The sequence below is a fragment of the Felis catus genome, chromosome B1 (assembly GCF_018350175.1).
Source record: "Felis catus isolate Fca126 chromosome B1, F.catus_Fca126_mat1.0, whole genome shotgun sequence".
Taxonomy (NCBI): domain Eukaryota; kingdom Metazoa; phylum Chordata; class Mammalia; order Carnivora; family Felidae; genus Felis; species Felis catus.
The window spans coordinates 43,284,259-43,304,681 of record NC_058371.1 but is presented as its reverse complement, the minus strand read 5'-3'; the positions used below and the strand labels follow the sequence as shown (position 1 = coordinate 43,304,681).

Below are 20,423 nucleotides of genomic sequence, written 5' to 3'. Positions count from 1 at the left end.
CCGGCCAAGCAGAGGTCCCAAGTCTGGCTTGCAAAAGTGGAGTGGCCGGACAGAGTGTGTTCGGACAGCAAGTGGGACTTAACATCTGGAAGGTTATAAGCTAACAGCTGTGCTCGGAGAGTGGGAGGGCTGGAGGACAAGGAGAGGGGGAGTTGTTGAGCCCTGGACGACAGAGCTCAGCTTGGCCAGGAACAAAGGTGCTTGCCAGCGCCATCTCCCTCGCCCATCCCCCAGCCGAAACCACAAAGGGAACCAGTTCCTGTCAGAGAACTTGCTTGCACCCCGCAAACACCCAACGCTGTGCTTCTGCGGATCCATCCCTCCTGCGGCTGGTCTGACTCCCTCCTGGTGCCACAGGGCTCCTCCTGAAGCAGATCACAAAGGATAAGCAGCTGAACCTGCCCCTCCCACCCCAGTGCAACTTGCTGATCCACCCCAGCTAATACGCCAGATCCCCAGCACCAAAGCCTCGCAGTGTGCAAGTAGCACAGACGGGCCATGCTACTCCACAGTGAATCCCACCCCTAGGAGGGGGGAAGAGAAGGTACACACCAGTCTGACTGTGTCCCCAGCGGTAGGCTGGGGGCAGACATCAGGTCTCACTGAGGCCCCGCCCACAAACGCAAGTTATTCAAGACAGCACAGGGGAAGTGCCCTGCAGTTCTGCACCACTCCAGGGACTATCCAAAATGACAAAAGGGAAGAATTCCCCTCAAAAGAATCTCCAGGAAATAACGACAGCTAAGGAACTGATCAAAAAGGATTTAAACAAAATAACAAAGTGAATTTAGAACAATAGTCATAAAATTAATCACTGGGCTTGAAAACAGTATAAAGGACAGCAGAGAATATCTTGCTACAGAGATCAAGGGACTAAGGAACAGCCAGAGGAGCTAAAAAATGCTATACATGAGCTGCAAAATAAAATGGAGACAACCACAGCTTGGATTGAAGAGGCAGAGGAGAGAATAGGTGAACTGGAAGATAAAATTATGGAAGAAGAGGAAGCTGAGAAAAAGAGATAAAAAAAAAATCCAGGAGTATGAGGGGAAAATTAGAGAACTAAGTGATGCACTAAAGAGAAATAATCTACACATAATTGGTGTTACAGAGGAGGAAGAGAGAGGGAAAGGTGCTGAAGGTGTACTTGAAGAAGTAATAGCTGAGAACTTCCCGGATATGGGGAAGGAAAAAGGCATTGAAATCCAAGAGGCACAGAGAACTCCCTTCAGACGTAACTTGAATCAATCTTCTGCACTACATATCATAGTGAAACTGGCAAAATACAGGGATAAAGAGAAAATTCTGAAAGCAGCTAGGGATAAACATGCTCTAACATATAAAGGGAGACCAATAAGACCCGTGACGGATCTGTCTACTGAAACTTGGCAGGCCAGAAAGGAATGGCAGGAAATCTTCAATGTGATTAACAGAAAAAATATGCAGCCGAGAATCCTTTATCCAACAAGTCTGTCATTTAGAATAGAAGGAGAGATAAATGTCTTCCCAAACAAACAAAAACTGAAGGAATTTGTCACCACTAAACCAGCCCTACAAGAGATCCTAAGGGGGATCCTGTGAGACAAAGTACCAGAGACATCGCTACAAGCATGAAACCTACGGACATCACAATGACTCTAAACCCATATCTTTCTATAATAACACAATGTAAATGGACTAAATGCGCCAACAAAAAGACATAGGGTATCAGAATGGATAAAAAAACAAGACCCATCTATTTACTGTCTACAAGAGACTCATTTTAGACCTGAGGACACCTTCAGATTGAAAGTGTGGGGATGGAGAACTATTTATCATGCTACTGGAAGTCAAAAGAAAGCTGGAGTAGCCATACTTATATCAGACAAACTAGACTTTAAATTAAAGGCTGTAACAAGAGATGAAGAAGGGCATTATATAATAATTACAGGGTCTATCCATCAGGAAGAGCTAACAATTATAAATGTCTATGCGCCGAATACAGGAGCCCCCAAATATATAAAACACTTACTCACAAACATAAGCAATCTTATTTATAAGAATGTGGTCATTGCAGGGGACTTTAACACTCCACTTACAGAAATGGATAGATCATCTAGACACATGGTCAATAAAGAAACAAGGGCCCTGAATGATACATTGGATCAGATGGACTTGACAGATATATTTAGAACTCTGCATCCCAAAGCAACAGAATATACTTTCTTCTCGAGTGCACATGGAACATTCTCCAAGATAGATCACATCCTGGGTCACAAAACAGCCCTTCATAAGTTTACAAGAATTGAAATTATACCATGCATACTTTCAGACCACAATGCTATGAAGCTTGAAATCAACCACAGGAAAAAGTCTGGAAAACCTCCAAAAGCATGGAGGTTAAAGAACACCCCACTAAAGAATGAATGGGTCAACCAGGCAATTAGAGAAGAAATTAAAAAATATATGGAAACAAAGGAAAGTGAAAACACAACAATCCAAACGCTTTGGGATGCAGCAAAGGCAGTCCTGAGAGGAAAATACATTGCAATCCAGGCCTATCTCAAGAAACAAGAAAAATCCCAAATACAAAATCTAACAGCACACCTAAAGGAAATAGAAGCAGAACAGCAAAGACAGCCTAAACCCAGCAGAAGAAGAGAAATAATGAAGATCAGAGCAGAAATAAACAATATAGAATCTAAAAAAAAACTGTAGAGCAGATCAATGAGACCAAGAGTTGGTTTTTTGAAAAAAATAAACAAAATTGATAAGCCTCTAGCCAAGATTCTCAAAAAGAAAAAGGAGATGACCCAAATAGATAAAATCATGAATGAAAATGGAATTATTACAACCAATCCCTCAGAGATACAAGCAATTAGCAGGGAATACTATGAAAAATTATATGCCAACAAACTGGACAACCTGGAAGAAATGGACAAATTCCTAAACACCCACACACTTCCAAAAGTCAATCAGGAGGAATGAGAAAGCTTGAACAGACCCATAACCAGAGAAGAAATTGAATCAGTCATCAAAAATCTCCCAACAAATAAGAGTCGAGGACCGGATGGCTTCCCAGGGGAGTTCTACCAGACGTTTAAAGCAGAGATAATACTTATCCTTCTCAAGCTATTCCAAAAAATAGAAAGGGAAGGAAAACTTCCAGACTCCTTCTATGAAGCCAGTATTACTTTGATTCCTAAACCAGACAGAGACCCAGTAAAAAAAGAGAACTACAGGCCAATATCCCTGATGAATATGGATGCAAAAATTCTCAATAAGGTACTAACAAATCGAATTCAACAGCATATAAAAAGAATTATTCACCATGATCAAGTGGGATTCATTCCTGGGATGCAGGGCTGGTTCAACACTCGCAAATCAATCAACGTGATACATCACATTAATAAAAGAAAAGATAAGAACCATATGATCCTGTCAATTGATGCAGAAAAGGCATTTGACAAAAATCAGCAATGTTTCTTAATAAAAACCCTCAAGAAAGTCGGGATAGAAGGAACATACTTAAAGATCATAAAAGCCATTTATGAAAAGCCCACAGCTAACATCATCCTCAATGGGGAAAAACTGAGAGCTTTTTCCCTGAGATCAGGAACACGACAGGGATGTCCACTCTCACCGCTGTTGTTTAACATAGTGTTGGAAGTTCTAGCATCAGCAATCAGACAACAAAAGGAAATCAAAGGCATCAAAATTGGCAAAGATGAAGTTAAGTTTTCACTTTTTGCAGATGACATGATAGTATACATGGAAAATCCGATAGACTCCATCAAAAGTCTGCTAGAACTGATACATGAATTTAGCAAAGTTGCAGGATACAAAATCAATGTACAGAAATCAGTTGCATTCTTATACACCAATAATGAAGCAACAGAAAGACAAATAAAGAAACTGATCCCATTTACAATTGCGCAAGAAGCATAAAATGCCTAGGAATAAATCTAACCAAAGATGTACAAGATCTGTATGCTGAAAACTATAGAAAGCTTATGAAGGAAATTGAAGAAGATATAAAGAAACGGAAAAACATCCCGTGCTCATGGATTGGAAGAATAAATATTGTCAAAATGTCAATACTACCCAAAGCTATCTACACATTCAATGCAATCCCAATCAAAATTGCACCAGCATTCTTCTCGAAACTAGAACAAGCAATCCTAAAATTCATATGGAACCACAAAAGACCCCGAATAGCCAAAGTAATTTTGAAGAAGAAGACCAAAGCAGGAGGCATCACAACCCCAGACTTTAGCCTCTACTACAAAGCTGTAATCATCAAGACAGCATGGTATTGGCACAAAAACAGACACATAGACCAATGGAATAGAATAGAGAACCCAGAAATGGACCCACGAATGTATGGCCAACTAATCTTTGACAAAGCAGGAAAGAATATCCAATGGAAGAAAGGCAGTCTGTTTAACAAATGGTGCTGGGAGAACCGGACAGCATCATGCAGAAGGTTGAAACTAGACCACTTTCTCACACCATTTACAAAAATAAACTTAAAATGGATAAAGGACCTGAATGTGAGACAGGAAACCATTAAAACACTAGAGGAGAAAGCAGGAAAAGACCTCTCTGACCTCAGTCCTAGCAATTTCTTACTTGACACATCCCCAAAGGCAAGGGAATTAAAAGCAAAAGTGAATTACTGGGACCTCATGAAGATAAAAAGCTTCTGCACAGCAAAGGAAACAATCAACAAAACTAAAAGGCAACCAACGGAATGGGAAAAGATATTTGCAAATGACATATCGAACAAAGGGCTAGGATCCAAAACCTATAAAGAGCTCACCAAACTCCACACCCGAAAAACAAATAATCCAGTGAAGAAATGGGCAGAAAACATGAATAGACACTTCTCTAAAGAAGACATCCGGATGGCCAACAGGCACATGAAAAGAGGCTCAACGTCGCTCCTCATCAGGGAAATACAAATCAAAACCACACTCAGATATCAACTCCCGCCAGTGAGAGTGGCCAAAATGAACAAATCAGGAGACTATAGATGCTGGAGAGGATGTGGAGAAACGGGAACCCTCTTGCACTGTTGGTGGGAATGCAAACTGGTGCAGCCACTCTGGAAAACAGTGTGGAGGTTCCTCAAAAAACTAAAAATAGACCTACCCTATGACCCAGCAATAGCACTGCTAGGAATTTACCCAAGGGATACAAGAGTACGGATGCATAGGGGCACTTGTACCCCAATGTTTATCCAGCACTCTCAACAATAGCCAAATTATGGAAAGAGCCTAAATGTCCATCAACTGATGAATGGATAGAGAAATTGTGGTTAATATACACAATGGAGTACTATGTGGCAATGAGAAAGAATGAAATATGGCCCTTTGTAGCAACGTGGATGGAACTGGAGAGTGTGATGCTAAGTGAAAAATAAGCCATACAGAGAAAGACAGATATCATATGTTTTCACTCTTATGTGGATCCTGAGAAACTTAACAGAAACCCATGGGGGAGGGGAAGGGGAAAAGAAAGAGATTAGAGTGGGAGAGAGCCAAAGCATAAGAGACTCTTAAAAATTGAGAACAAACAGGGTTGATGGGGGGTGGGAGGGAGGGGAGGGTGGGTGATGGGTATTGAGGAGGGTACATTTTGGGATGAGCACTGGGTGTTGTATGGAAACCAATTTGACAATAAATTTCATATATTGAAAAAAAAATGACTGTCATGCAGGAAGAAGTTTATCATACAGTTCCCTAGAAACAGAAGGCACACCATGCAGGGACCATACAAGGAAGCACCAAGATTGTTCAGGCAGTGTAGTGAGCAAGGGGTAACATGGACAAACCTTCCGTTGTTGTTTCTTTGGGGAGGAATGGGTAAGGCAAGTAAGCAGGTCTTGGATTGGCTCATTTAAATAATTTCAGCAGTCTTTCTCGCATGGAGGCTGTAGCTAGTTGTCTGGTACTTAACTCTGGTGTAGTTTGGGCAGATGAAGAGTGGTCTAGGGTATGTCAGCCTAATAAAAGAAGGGATAGGGCATATGGGCTCTAGGTTCATTGATTTGCATATGAAAGATACACTTGCAGGTAAGTTGTTTACTATTTTAAGAAATTGGGTAACCCTGGGATGGGAAGTCTAGCATTGGCAAAGCCCCAGATATTAAAGCATCACAATACATAAAATAAAATACATCATTAATACAATTAGCCCATTAATACAGTTTGATACATTACCAAATTTAAGGGGTAATAAAAGAGAAGACTTTTATATAATAGGGCATAAGTTGTGTGAAACAGCACAGAAAACATTTTATTATGAGTAAAAGGGAGAAACACAGGTAGAAGTATAAGAAGTCTTGTAGGCCTTCCCATAACTAAATTAAAACACCTCATATATAATGAGTCTTTCTATATATGAAGGCAAGACATATCCCCTTCAAATGTAGGAAAGGGTAATGGGAAAGTTTTTAATGTTGATGTGAGGTGTAAGTTAACTAAGCATACTTGAATTAAGAGAGATTAAAGTCTTGGGCAGTAAAGAAACTCATTTAGGGATCCATTTGCTGGACTACAATTTGAAAAGGAATTGTTTGAGGAGACCATTATACCTCTTAGCTGAACCTGCTATCTGGGACCTATCAGGAACATTGAAAGTTATACTGAATGCTTCTTTAAAGAGACCAGCATTTTGTCTTCTAAGAAGTGAAATGTGTTTCTTAGTTAATATTAATGGTCTCTATAATTCTGGAGGGGATGAGGAATGTCCTGGCAAGTCATTGTATATTGTCCTAAGAGCTGCTCCTGATGAAAAGCTTGGATGGAGGAAGAAGGTGGTGCTTGAGTCCAAGCAGTTTTCAACTAAATGAAATTGCTTTTCTCTGAAGGTGGACTGAAATGTCTGATGCACCAGTTGATTGCTTTAGTGTCTGTAGTTGAACTATTAAGCAGTCAGCACAATATTGTGGGATGGAAAATTTAGAAACGTCTTCATGGATCATGGAAGCCTTCTCTGAACTCTTCTTTATTTGCCATCTGTTCATAGTGTTTTAGCCTGGGTCATCAGGAACCCATCACTTTTTTTTAAGACTATTTTTTTTAGGACAGTTTTAGGTTTACCACAAAACTGAGGGTAAAGGTACACAGATTACCCATATACCTCCTGTCCCTAACATGCACAGCCTTCTGTATTATCCACATCCCTCACCAGAATGGGATATTTTTGTACTAAGGATGAACCTACATTGACCCATCAAAATCACCCAAGGTCCATAGTTTGCCTTAGGGTTCAGTCTTGGTGTTGTACATAAGTTAGGGCAAAAGATGATAGATATCTATCATTTATGGTATTATAACAAGTGTTTTCACTCCCCTAAAAATCCTCTGTGTTCTGCCTATTAATTTCTCCCCTCCCTGTCTGCAACCACAGAGCTTTTTATTGTCTCCACAATTTTGTTTTTTTCTGGAAGTCATACAGTTGGATTCTACAATATGTAGCCTTTTCATATTGGCATTTTTTCACTTAACAATATGCACTCAAGCTTCCTCCATTTCTTTTCATGACTTGACAGCTCATTTGTTTTTAGTGCTTAATAACATTCTGTTGTCTAAAATGTGCCACAGTTTATCTGTTCACCTACTGAAGGACATTGTGGTTGCTTGCAAGTTTGGGGAATTATGAATGAAGCTTCTGGAAACATCTTTGTGTAGAAATTGGAAACTATCCAAAGATGAACAATATACCTATTGAGGGTGTTTTGGTTTTCTATTGCTATGTAACCAATTATGCCAAAACTTAAAGAGATAAAAACAAGAGAGTTCTGTGGGTCAACAATCAAGGAGCAGCTGAGAGGGTTATCTCACGGTTCAGCATGGGCAGGATTTTCTTCCAAACTTAGTCATTTGGCTGTGGTAGACCTCAAAAAATCTGTTTACAAACTCATTCCTGTGGGCCTCTCTACAGGACTACTTCATGACATAGTAGCTGGCTTCCCACAGAGAGACTGAGACCTAGAATCCAAAAAGTCAGTCTTTTTATAATCTGTCTTGGAAATGGTGAACCATCTGTTCCTCTACATTTAGTTAATTAGAGGCAAGTCAAAAAGTCCAGTTTACACACAATAGAATGGAAATACTCAAAGACATGAATACCAGGAGGTAGATATCTTTGGGACTCATTTTAGAGTCTGCCTACTGCAGAGAGAATGTAAAATTGATTATTAAAATAAAAGATTAAAGTCATTTTCTTTAAAATAACTCAAAGAGGCAACATAATATGGTGTTTGAGACTCAGTTGGATTAGCTAAGATAGCTGATATTGTCATGAATAGTATTTTGAAATTAAACTACTGTGTTTACTTATCTATGTTTAATAAATCTATTATCCAAATGCTTATATAACTCTACTACAATTGCATTTACATAGGCATCTTGGATGCATTGATTTAAAAAATGAGTTTTATGTACTAATTTTTTTACTATAATTGTATTTAGAATAGCATATATATAATATACACTAATTTTTTATAGTATAGTAATTTTAATTTTGTTATAGTATAGTATACTATAGTATTCTTAGCTAACTCTTTTCTTTTTCCTTGTCTTTAGTATCCAGAGGATTTATCCCTGGAGTCATATACTATCAGTATTGTGCAGTTGCTTGGCTTTAATCTGGGATTGAGTTATGACAATCCTGACACTTGTTATTGTTCAGAAGATGTTTGCACAATGTCACCTAAAGCAGTGTAAGATAATTTTCTTTATTACACATATTCCTTTATTTATTTATTTTTGTTTGGTTAGGACCTTTTACACTTCTATTAACCAAACTGAAGTAATTGACAATTATAGAACACTATACCTAACAACCATAGAATACACATTTTTCAAGTACAACAGAACACAAACCAAAATAGGCCCACCACCTTCCCCATGCGTCTCCATGCCTGGAGAAACTTTCTTCCTCCTTCCTGCATTCTGGAGTCTGACTTGTATTTTTCTCCCCTGGCCAGATTGAAAGCACCCTCTAAGGAAAAGCCATATGAGCTGGGTAATTTCAGTGATTGTGCATAAAGCTAAATTAAATGCTTTGATATTTGCATTTAAAACTGGCATTGTACGGTATAGGGAAGAGTGGTACAATTCATGTTAGTAGTTTCAATTAATAATTTTTTTTTATTGAGAAAGACATTAAATTGTAAATAAATAATAACACCATGACCCATTGAAAGACTGCTGAAGAAAGGAAAAAAAACCTTTATTTTAGAACCATTAATAATACATATTCCCTGCTCTATTTCTTAAATATATTTTTAAAGTTTATTTATTTTGAGAGAAAGAGAGACAGAGAGAGAGAGAGAGAGAGAGAATGCACAAGTGGGGGAGGGACAGACAGAGAGGGAGAGAGAGAATCCCAAGCAGGCTCTGTGCTGTCAGTGCAGAATCCAGCATGGAACTCAATCCTATGAACCATGAAATCATGACCTGAGCCAAAATCAAGAATCAGATGCTCCACTGACTGAGCCACCCAGGCACCCCTTCTGTTGGTTTTTTCATCATTTCAACATTCTATTTGTTTCATATATTTTTCTCCTGATGTTCATGCTTTTTGTCCCTAAGAAGTACTTGGTCTACTTTTTACTACACACCTATTGCCCAGGAGAGTGCTCAGTAAATATGTTGCAAACAGTGACTAAATCAGCTCAGTATATTTTCTCATTATTTCATTTTATCCTTTGATTACTGAATCCATGATACCCCGAAGTTTTGTAAAGGCACAAAGTAGATAATAACTAAATTTATTTCTTCTTCCTTGGATAAGTGGTTACTCAGAAGAATATTCATTCTTTCACCATCTTCTTGAGCATTTTATTTATAAACTTTATAAAAATTCAACTTTGTCAAGGTATGATTTTTACTGCAATAAAATTTGTGCACTGTAAGTGTACAAGTTTATGACTTTTGACAAATACATAAATATCTTTGAACCACAGTATCAGTGAGATTATGCAACAGTTTCATTTCCCCAAAATTTCCTTTGTGACCCTTATTGTCCTTCTGCCTTTTATCCTTGCCCCAGGCAACAACTGATCTGATTTATTACTACAATTAGTTTTCCTTGCTTCAGAACTTTATGTAAATTGAATTATTTGTGATCTATTTTGAGTATTGAATCTATGACTGAATTATGTAAACATTTTTCTTTAATTATTTGAATATTTATAGTGCTTTAAGTTAGGTATTTGTATGCCAAATCGTAACATCTGGACCATCTCAGTTTTGATTTCTTTTGACTGCTTTTTTTTTTTACATTGACTATGGATCACATTTTTTATTTCTTTGTGTTTCTGTTGTTGTTATTATTATTATTAGCATATTAGATATTTTTGATAATACAATAGAAAGCTTGGATGCTCCTACCTTCCTCTGAAAAGCATTGATTCTTGGAAATTCAATTATTGGCTAATTATATTGAATTTTATATGCTTGATTTTACATTTTGTTAATATGGATGTATAGAAAGCTCAGGGTATTTTGAAACCCCTATAACTTGGCCGGATTGAACTTCCAAATTCACTCTCTTCTGGGGATCTTGTCAGGGCTTGAATTTAGGCTCTATTGGAATTGAGATAGAGTAGATTCTAGTTAGGGCAGAGGTCAGCAAACAACAATCCCTGAGCTAATTTCGGTGGTAGCCTGTTTTGTAAATAAAATTCTATTGAAATACAGCTAGGCTTATTGTTTTACCTATTGTTTATGGTTGCTCTTGTACTACAGTGGCGGAGTTGAGTAGTTGTACCACAGTCTATGGCATATTAGTCTATAATATTTATTGCCTGGCCCTTTACAGAAAAAATCTTGTCACCCCCTGGTCTAGGACATAACCTTTACTCTTAAGTCAGATTCTTTATAGTGTTTTAGTTGGATGCTGAGCTATTACTAGAGTGCTAACAGCTCTCTCACTGTCAAGACAGGTACTTATGGTGCCCCTCCCATTGTGTAGCTCAAACCACAGGTTTTTATTTGAAAAATGTTTAATTATGTTGAACAAAAGCCCTAATATGTACTTAAGTTAATGCAAACATGTTTATATTGGCATTACAAGAAAAATGCAAGACATATTTAAAAAAATAAAAAATGTGCTAAATACTGAGGCTAAACATTTAAAATTCAATTGTTTGGCATTGGCAAAGTAAATAAAGTGAACACAGTTCTTATGTTTAAAGGTTTAATAAATGTCATAAGACAGGTAAATAATACATCTTGTTTAAAACAGGATGAATGGCAATGAAAAGGTTTTGGATTTTTTTTTCATTCCAAGAATTTCATGGTGAAATTTTAAAAATATGGTAAAACATATTATCAATGCAATGAATAGTTTTCAAAATGTGCTTTTTTTCCCATAATGCTTTTTAAATATCTTTCTAAAACATCATACATTAGTGGAAATGCAGAGATATACAGCAATAATTTTTGTCATACCCATTTTTAAAATATTTTAGGCAGTCTCGGGGTGTAAAGGATTTTAGCACCTGTACGTTGGATGACTTTAAATACTTGGCCTCACATTCCAGCCTTGGATGTCTTCAGAGAATCCTTCCTGAAATACCAGTTTATAAACAACAAAAGAAAAGGACATGTGGCAATGGACAATTGGAACAGGGTGAACAGTGTGATTGTGGCACTGTAAAGGTTAGTAGAATTTTTTTCAATTTTTAAAATTTCCTGTATATGTGTGTAATAGAAAAGAAGAAGATGAAGACCTTGTCTTTTAGAAAAATAAATTTAAAAAGACCTTCTTTGGGGAAGATGGAAGCTTTTAAGTTTCCTAATTTTGCTATTTTTTGAAGTGGACAGCAAAAGCCTTTTAGATAATATTTACCTTCTGACATTCTTTAGTGTATGCATCAACTCCAAACAAAATAATTAGTTACCACAAAGAGTGTCTAAAGAGTTGAAGAAATATACTTTTAACATCAAGCAGTAACAAAAACAGGAATATCTAAAGACCATAGACTATTACCAATGGAATAGCAAAATGCATTGTTTGCTAATATAGAGTGAAAAGTGTGCTATTGGCAGGTGATGTCAATTAAAAGTATTTTTTAAAAAATCTATCACCTGTAGAAAATATATAAATATAGAACCAAACCCAAAGAAAGATGAAAGATGATAGAGGAAGCATTGACAATAAAGTGAAGTAGTCCTAGGATAATAAAATGAAACAGCAATTGTAAAATATGGAACATATTATTAACTATATATTAATATGTTATTAAATATACAATATGTAAAAATATGTAATACATTATATATAGACATATTTATATTTACTATATATGTGTGTATGTGTGTGTGTGTGTGTGTGTGTGTGTGTGTGTGTGTGTGTGTATTTAATGGCACTGGAACACATTTAAAAGAAAGAAGCCAGAGGAGAGTTTACTCTTGAAAAATTGCAGCTGGAACAGATAAGAATTGTGAGTTTATGTTTTCCTAGTCTTGGGTGCTCCTCTACTTCCACAGTTGTGGCAGAATGAAATAGCTGTGAAAAATTGCAGCTTTACTGACTCGGTGTGACAGAGAACAGATTTCAGGGATGAGAATCACTGGAAATTTAAGGGGAAAACCCTGAAAGTAAGACAACTGTGAAAGTGCTAAAACCTAAAATCTGATGACTAATTTTACACATATTTGGCTGACTGCTAAAATATGCGTAGTCCAGAAATACCCCACGGAGGAAAAAAGTAGGGTGAGACCATTGAAAGACACCAGTGCACCAGGTGAACCCTGTGAGTTCGATGATTTTTTTGAGAATATTTTCTAACCATGTGCAATTCAGGCAGCAGAAATCCAAAGCCCTACTCGTTTCATTTATCAGAATGTAGAGCCTGAGACTGGCTACAACTGGAAATTAAAGAGAATCTTCAGAAACAAGGCAATTACATACAGGTAGATTATACCCTGAAATCTAAGTACTGTCTCTGCCTAAATCCTTGCATGAATGCTACATTACATCAGGGAATCTGGCTAAAAATTCAGCAGTTGGAAGCCATATGAATTGAGCAGAGATAGCTGCTGTACATTGTAGGGGAAACAAAGCTTACAGTTTGTTTCCAGGTTACTTAATTTCCTGTTAGAAAAAAAAAGCCTCTAGAAGGTCACAGCTGAATACGGGCATTATATCATTGTATCTATATTGTCTAACTTATTAATAAAAAATTAATAGACATTCAGAAAATTAGGAAAATGTGAACCATATTTAGGAAAATATGCAGTTAAGGGAAACTGACTCTGAGAAGTCCAAATATATTGTATTTTGCAGATAAAGTCTTCACAGTAGTTATTTTGAATATTAGGAGCATGAAAGGACATTATGCTCAAACCATTTAAGGAAAAATTATCATAGTAAGTGAGCAGCTAGAGAATCTCAACAGATATAAGTTAACTACAAAAACCATATAAATTTAAAGTCTAGAAGTGAAAAGTACAACAAAAGCAGAATCAGTGAACTTGACCAAAAGCAGAGTAATCAATGAACTTGACCAATAGAACATTAAGAAAATATGATCTATAGAATAAAGAGAAAAAAAGTTGAAGAAAAATAGCAAAAATCCTCAGACACCTGAGAGTAGATATTTTTTATTTTTTCTTAAATTTTTTTTCATGTTTATTCATTTAATTTTGAGGGGGAGAGAGAGACAGACAGAATGTAAACAGGGGAGGGGGAGTGAGAGTGACACAGAATCCGAAGCAGGCTCCAGGCTCCAAGAGCCAAAGTCAGATACTTAACCAACTGAACCACCCAGGCACCCCAGAAACATTTTTCTTAAAAATTATTTATTTATTTTGAGAGAGAGAGAGAGAGAGAGAGAGAAAGTTCGAGCTGGGGAAGGGCAGGGAGCGAAGGAGAGAGAGAGAATCCCAAACAGGTTTCACACTGTTAGTGCAGAGCCCAATACAGGACTTGAACCCATGAATCGTGAGATCATGACCTGAGCCAAAACCAAGAGTTGGACGCTTAACCAACTGAGTCCACCTGAAAGGAAACATTAAGTGGTCCAATGTAGGTGTAATTGGATTTCAAGATAAAGAAAAGAGAAAGTAGGCGGCAGAAAAAAAATATGCAGGAATAATGCTGATTATTTTTCAAATTTGAAGGAAAACGTTTGCTTACAGATCCAAGATGCTCAGCAAACTACAAGCACATAGACACAAAAAACCCCACCTCTATACTTAGAGTAGTAAAACCTCCCAAAGCCCCAAGATAAAAAGAAAAACTTAATTTCAGCCTAAAAAAAACAGGTTAGATGCACAATACAGTGATACAAAATATAGCTGACTTCTTATAACAAATAATGGAGGTCAGTAGACTTTGAAATGACAAAAAGTGATGAAAGAAAAAAAAGGTCAACAATCAAGATTTCTAGATTCAAAGTAATTATCCTTTAAAATGGAAGCAAATAAAGTTATTCTCAGTTAAGCAAAAGCTAAAACAATATGTCACAGTAAACTTGTACTACAGAATATCCTAAGAATTTAAAATGTTTGAATAATTAAAAATTCCTGAACACAGGAATTGGTAAATATGTGGGTAAAAATAAATAGTTATATGTATGCTTTCTTTTCTGCTCTTAATTTTACTGACTACATTATATACATGCACAGATATGTAAATATATACACACTTATTCACTGCATAAGTGATACAATACATATATGTGCCTATAAATATGTATTTGTATGTATATATACTAAATATACAAATATGTATGGGTATGTTTGTGGATATGGATGCATATATGTTTATATGCATATAAACACACAAAAATATATATGTACATATACACATTATGTGTATATGTGTGTGCATCTACATATCTACATCTATATAATAACAGCAGCAGCACTAAATGTGGAAGGTGAAATAAGCTGTTGCAAGATTTCTATAATTTACCTGAAGAAAATCAGTATTAACTCTAAGTAGATTAGAGTATTTGAAAGATACATACTATAAATCCCAGAGCAAATATTGAAAAATTATGCAGAGATACAGCTAAAAAGCCAATAGAGGAGTTTTAATGACATGCTAAACATATTTCATCAGCACAAAATAAGACAAGAAGAGAAGAATTGAGGAACAAAACCAAGATGAAATAAATGGAAACAAATGGTAAAATAACAAATTGAAATACATAAATATTAATAGTTACATTAAATGTAAATAGGCCAAGCACTCTGATCAGAAGCCAGAGATTATCAGACTACATAAAAATCAAGAGACAAGAGATATATTTTAAGCCCAAATGCTCTGTTTGGCAGAAAATAATAGAATGGAAAAGGATATAACAAGTAAACAGTAAATATAAGAGAGCTAATAAGAGCTATATTAATATATAAAATAGAGATATACTAATGCTTCAAAATTATAAAAGGATAAATACATAAGGAAGTTATAACAATAATAAATATGTATACACTTATAAAAATATATCTACATGTACACACACACAGTAGATCTTCAAATTTCATGAAGCACTATCTTATTTGGAGGTTTATTTCACATCTCTTAGTAAGTGATAGAACAACTAGACAAAAATATCAGTAAGGATGTAGAAGACCTGAATAATACTACTACCAACCACCTTAATATAATGATATTTATAGGCCACTATATTTAATAACTTAATATAAAAATTACTTTCAAGGGAACTTGGAATATTCATCAGGATGTACTACATTTTGTGACATGAAATAAATCTCAAAATATTTTTTGTTGAGAATTAAATTAGAAATCAAGAACAATAAGATATCTTGAAAAGTTCCCAAATATTTAGAAATTAAGCTACCACTTCTAAATGGCTCTTGGCTCAAAGAAGAAATTACAAAAGCAATTAGGATATATTTTTAACAGTTATGAAAATTTGAACATAACATCGAAATCTATGAGATTCAGTTAAAACTGAATTATAGTGTTATGAGGAAAATCTATAGCTACAAATGCTTATAATGGAGAGAAGAAAGGTCTAAAATCAATGATTAAGAATGCTACTTCGGGTAACTAAAATATTAGTCCAATTAAATCCATGATAAGTAGAAGGAAATAATGATAAAGATAAAAGTAGAAATCAATGAGATAGAAATCAGAAAATGAATATCAATGAAAATAAAAGCCAGTGCTTTGAAAATAATCAATATACTTGATAAATCTCCTGCTGTTCTGATGAAAGAGAAATGAGGAAAAGAAAGAAATTCCCAGTATCAGTAATGAAAGAGGGTACGTAAGGAATATTAAAAACTATTTATGTAAATAAATTTGACAATTTAGGTGAAATTCGCAAGTTTTTTTTTTCTTTTTAAAAATATTTATTTATTTATTTATTTATAATATGAAATTTATTGTCAAATTGGTTTCCATACAACACCCAGTGCTCATCCCAACAGGTGCCCTCCTCAATGCCCATCACCCAATTTCCCCTCCCTCCTACCCCCCATCAACCCTCAGTTTATTCTCAGTTTTTAAGAGTCTCTTATGGTTTGGCTCCCTCCCTCTCTAACCTTTATTTTTCCTTTCCCTCCCCCATGGTCTTCTGTTAAGTTTCTCAGGATCCACATAAGAGTAAAAATATATGGTATCTGTCTTTCTCTGTATGATTTAAAAGACAAATTATCATAACTGATGTCAGAAGAGACAGTTCGAATTTGTCTATTTGTTTACAGAACTGTACACATAAAGACTGCTGTGATCCTAAAACATGTTCAATGAAAGCAAATAAACAGTGTGGCTCCGGGGAATGTTGCACACAAGATTGCAAGGTAAGAGGCAATCTATTTTAGAGTAGCTCAGCATTAAATTTCTTGAAATACTGTTTCAAAGAGCTGGGAAGTATGTCAATATCCTATCTGCCTTTCCCATTGTATTATATCCAAGTACACTGGACCCTTCTTACACTTCAGTCCATTTGGTAATCTGTCATTTCCAGAAGTCTCATGTACATATGCCTGATGATTCTTCTTTCCCAACTGTTACAAATCTTTCTTGTACCTGTTGAGACATTCCTATGATCAACATACATCTGAAGCAACCCTCTTTAGTAAGGTCTTATTTTTTAACACCCTACCTTACATGGGGTCAAGAAGTTAGATTAGATTTTTTTTTTTGTTATTGTTGTTAGGTAAATTCTCTTTACCATCTTCTGGTAAAGTCTTCTGTTCCTTTGCAGTTCAGTTATTGTTACAATCAATTAAGTGCTCTTTATTTAAAGCATTTAAAGAATTCCTGAAATTGCCCCACACCCAGAAAAATTAACTGGAAATATAAAGAAAAAAGAAGCAAACTATGAAAAAAGTAAATGGCAGATGTTCAGATAGGATTGGAGTAAGAATATGCTTTTATCTTTAAAATTTTGTTCCTGGGGTGCCTGGGTGGCTCCGTTGGTTAAATGTCTGACTTTAGCTCAGGTCATGATCGCACGGTTCCTAAGTTCAAGCCCCACATGGGGCTCTGTGCTGACAGTTTGGAGCCTGGAGCCTGCTTCAGATTCTGTGTCTTCCTCTTTCTCTGCCCCTCGCCCACTCATGCTCTGTCTCTGTCTCTCTCTCTTAAAAATAAACATTAAAAATTTTTTTTAAAATTTTGTTCCCAAACTTTATTGGGATATAATTGGCATATAACATTGTGTAAGTTTAAGGTGCACAATGTAATTACTTCATACGAGTATATATTGTGAAATGATTACAATAAGGTTAACACATCTACAACTTTACATAGCAAAAATATTTAACATTTACAAAGAAAATTTCAAATATACAATACATTATTAACTATAGTTACCATGCTGTACATTAGATCCCCATAGTGATTCATTTTATGGCTGAAAATGTGTACCCTTGACCAACATCTTTCCATTTTTCCCCACAGTTTTACTTCTTCCTTTCTTTAAAAACAATTTTTTTAATGTTTGTTTATTTTTGAGGGGGGGGCATGGAGGGGCAGAGAGTGAGGGAGACAAAGAGTCTGAAGCAGGCTCCAGGCTCTGAGCTGTCAGCACAGAGCCTGATGTGGGGCTCGAACCCACAGACCGTGAGATCATGACCTGAACTGAAGTCAGATGCTTAACCGACTGAGCCACCCAGGTGCCCCTATTTCTTCCTTTCTGACTTGGATATCTTTTATTTCTTTTTTCTTGCCTAATTCCTCTGGCTAGGACTTCTAGTACTATGTTAAAAAGGAGTAGTAAGAATGAAAAACTTTGTCTTGTTCCTGATCTTACAGTAAAAGATTTCAACTTTTCACAATTGAAAATTATGTTAGCTACGGCTTGTCATATATGGCCTTTATTATATTGATACATTTGCTCTATACCAAACTGTTGAGAACTTTGGTCATGAAAGTGTGTTGAATTTTGTCAGATATTTTTTCTTCATTTCTTTCGAGGATTGCATGAATTTTACCCTTATTTATATTAATGGGGGTGTATTATGTTTATTGCTTTCTGTGTCATCCTTACATCCCAGGGATAAACCTCACTTGATCATGATATATGAACCTTTTAACATGCTGTTGAATTTGGTGTGCTGATATTTTTTTGAGAATGTTCGCATCTATGTTCATTAGGGATATCAGCCTGTAATTTTCTTTCTTTCTTTCTTTCTTTCTTTCTTTCTTTCTTTCTTTCTTTCTTTCTTTCTTTCTTTCTTTCTTTCTTTCTTTCTTCTTCTTCTTCTTCTTCTTCTTCTTCTTCTTCTTCTTCTTCTTCTTCTTCTAGTGTCTTTGTCTGTCTTTGGATCAGGGTAAAGCTGGCCTTGTAAAATGAGTTTGGGAGAGTTCTTTCCTTTTTAATTTTTGGGGGAGTTGAGAGAAATTAGCATTAATTCTTTTTAATTTTTTTTTCAACGTTTATTTATTTTTGGGACAGAGAGAGACAGATCATGAACGGGGGAGGGGCAGAGAGAGAGGGAGACACAGAATCGGAAACAGGCTCCAGGCTCCGAGCCATCAGCCCAGAGCCTGACGCGGGGCTCGAACTCCCGGACCGCAAGATCATGAACTGGCTGAAGTCGGATGCTTAACCGACTGCGCCACCCAGGCGCCCCTGCATTAATTCTTTAAATATTTCATAGAATTCACCTGTGAAACCATCTAGTCCCGTTCTTTTATTTGTTAGGAAGTTTAATAACAGACTGAATATCTTTAGTTGTGGTTACTTTGTTCGTTTTCCATTTCTTCTTGATTCAGTTTTGATAGATTGCCTGTTTCTAGGAATTTATCCATTTCTTGTAGTGTTACGCAATTTGTTGGTGGATAATTGTTATCGAAGTCTCTAATGATACTTTGTATTTCTATGGTATCAATTTCAGTGTCTCTTCTTTTCTTTCATAATTTTATTTTATTGAGTAGTCTAGCTAAAGTTTTGCCATTTTGTTTATCTTTTCAAAATCCATCTCTTGGTTTAATTTATTATTTTCCTATTGTCTCTCTGGTCTCTATTTCATTTATTTCTGCTCTGATCTTTATTTCCTTTCTTCTACTAACTTGGGTCTTAGATTGTTTTCCTTTTTTAATTCCTTTAGGGGTAAAGTTAGGTTATTTGAAATTTTTTTTTAATTTTTTTTTCAACGTTTATTTATTTTTAGGGGGACAGAGAGAGACAGAGCATGAACGGGGGAGGGGCAGAGAGAGAGAGAGGGAGACACAGAATCGGAAACAGGCTCCAGGCTCTGAGCCATCAGCCCAGAGCCCGACGCGGGGCTCGAACTCACGGACCGCGAGATCGTGACCTGGCTGAAGTCGGACGCTTAACCGACTGCGCCACCCAGGCGCCCCGAGATTTTTTTTAATATAGGCATTTATTGCTGTAAACTTACCTCTTAGAACTGCTTTTGCTATATCGCATATGTTTTGGTATGTTGTTTTTTGTATTTGTTTTTGTTTATTTTAAGACACTTTTTATGATTTCCTTTTTTCCTACTTCTGTGGTCCATTAGTTCAGGTATGATGTTAAATTGTACATTTTGTGGATTTTTCAGTTTTTTTCTCTGAAGTTTCATAACATTGTGCTTGGAAAAGATATTAGATACTATTTCAGTTTCCTTAAATTTCATAAAACTTGCTTTGTGGACCAACATATGTTTTGTCCTGGAGAATGTTCCACATGTGCTTGAGAATATTTTGTTCTTATTGGACATAATGTTCTATATATGTCCTTAAGGTCCATTTGGTTTATAGTTTTATTCAGGCCTGCTATTTTCTTACTAATTTTCATTCTGATTGCTCTGTCCAATGTCAATAGTAGGGTATTGAAGTCCTCTACTATTATTGAATTGCTGTCGGTTTATCCCTTTGGTCTGTCAATATTTACTTAAGTTTTTAGGCATTCCAGTATTTCGTGCATGTGTAGTTACAAGTGTTATATTTTCTTGACCTTTTTTTTTGTGATTGTTTTAATTGAAAGTCTGTTT

At 36.0% G+C, this 20,423-nt stretch overlaps 1 protein-coding gene across 2 annotated transcripts in view; it reads left to right on the top strand.

Moving 5' to 3' along the window:
* Window positions 1-20,423, top strand: part of LOC101097969 (disintegrin and metalloproteinase domain-containing protein 5-like) — a 128,542-nt gene that overhangs the window by 51,931 nt on the left and 56,188 nt on the right. For both annotated transcript variants that reach the window (XM_006930748.5, XM_019828533.3), the window contains 3 exons: window positions 8,574-8,710; window positions 11,468-11,657; window positions 16,683-16,778. In XM_006930748.5, the coding sequence (XP_006930810.3) occupies window positions 8,574-8,710; window positions 11,468-11,657; window positions 16,683-16,778 (423 nt within the window). The remainder of the gene's footprint in view (window positions 1-8,573; window positions 8,711-11,467; window positions 11,658-16,682; window positions 16,779-20,423) is intronic.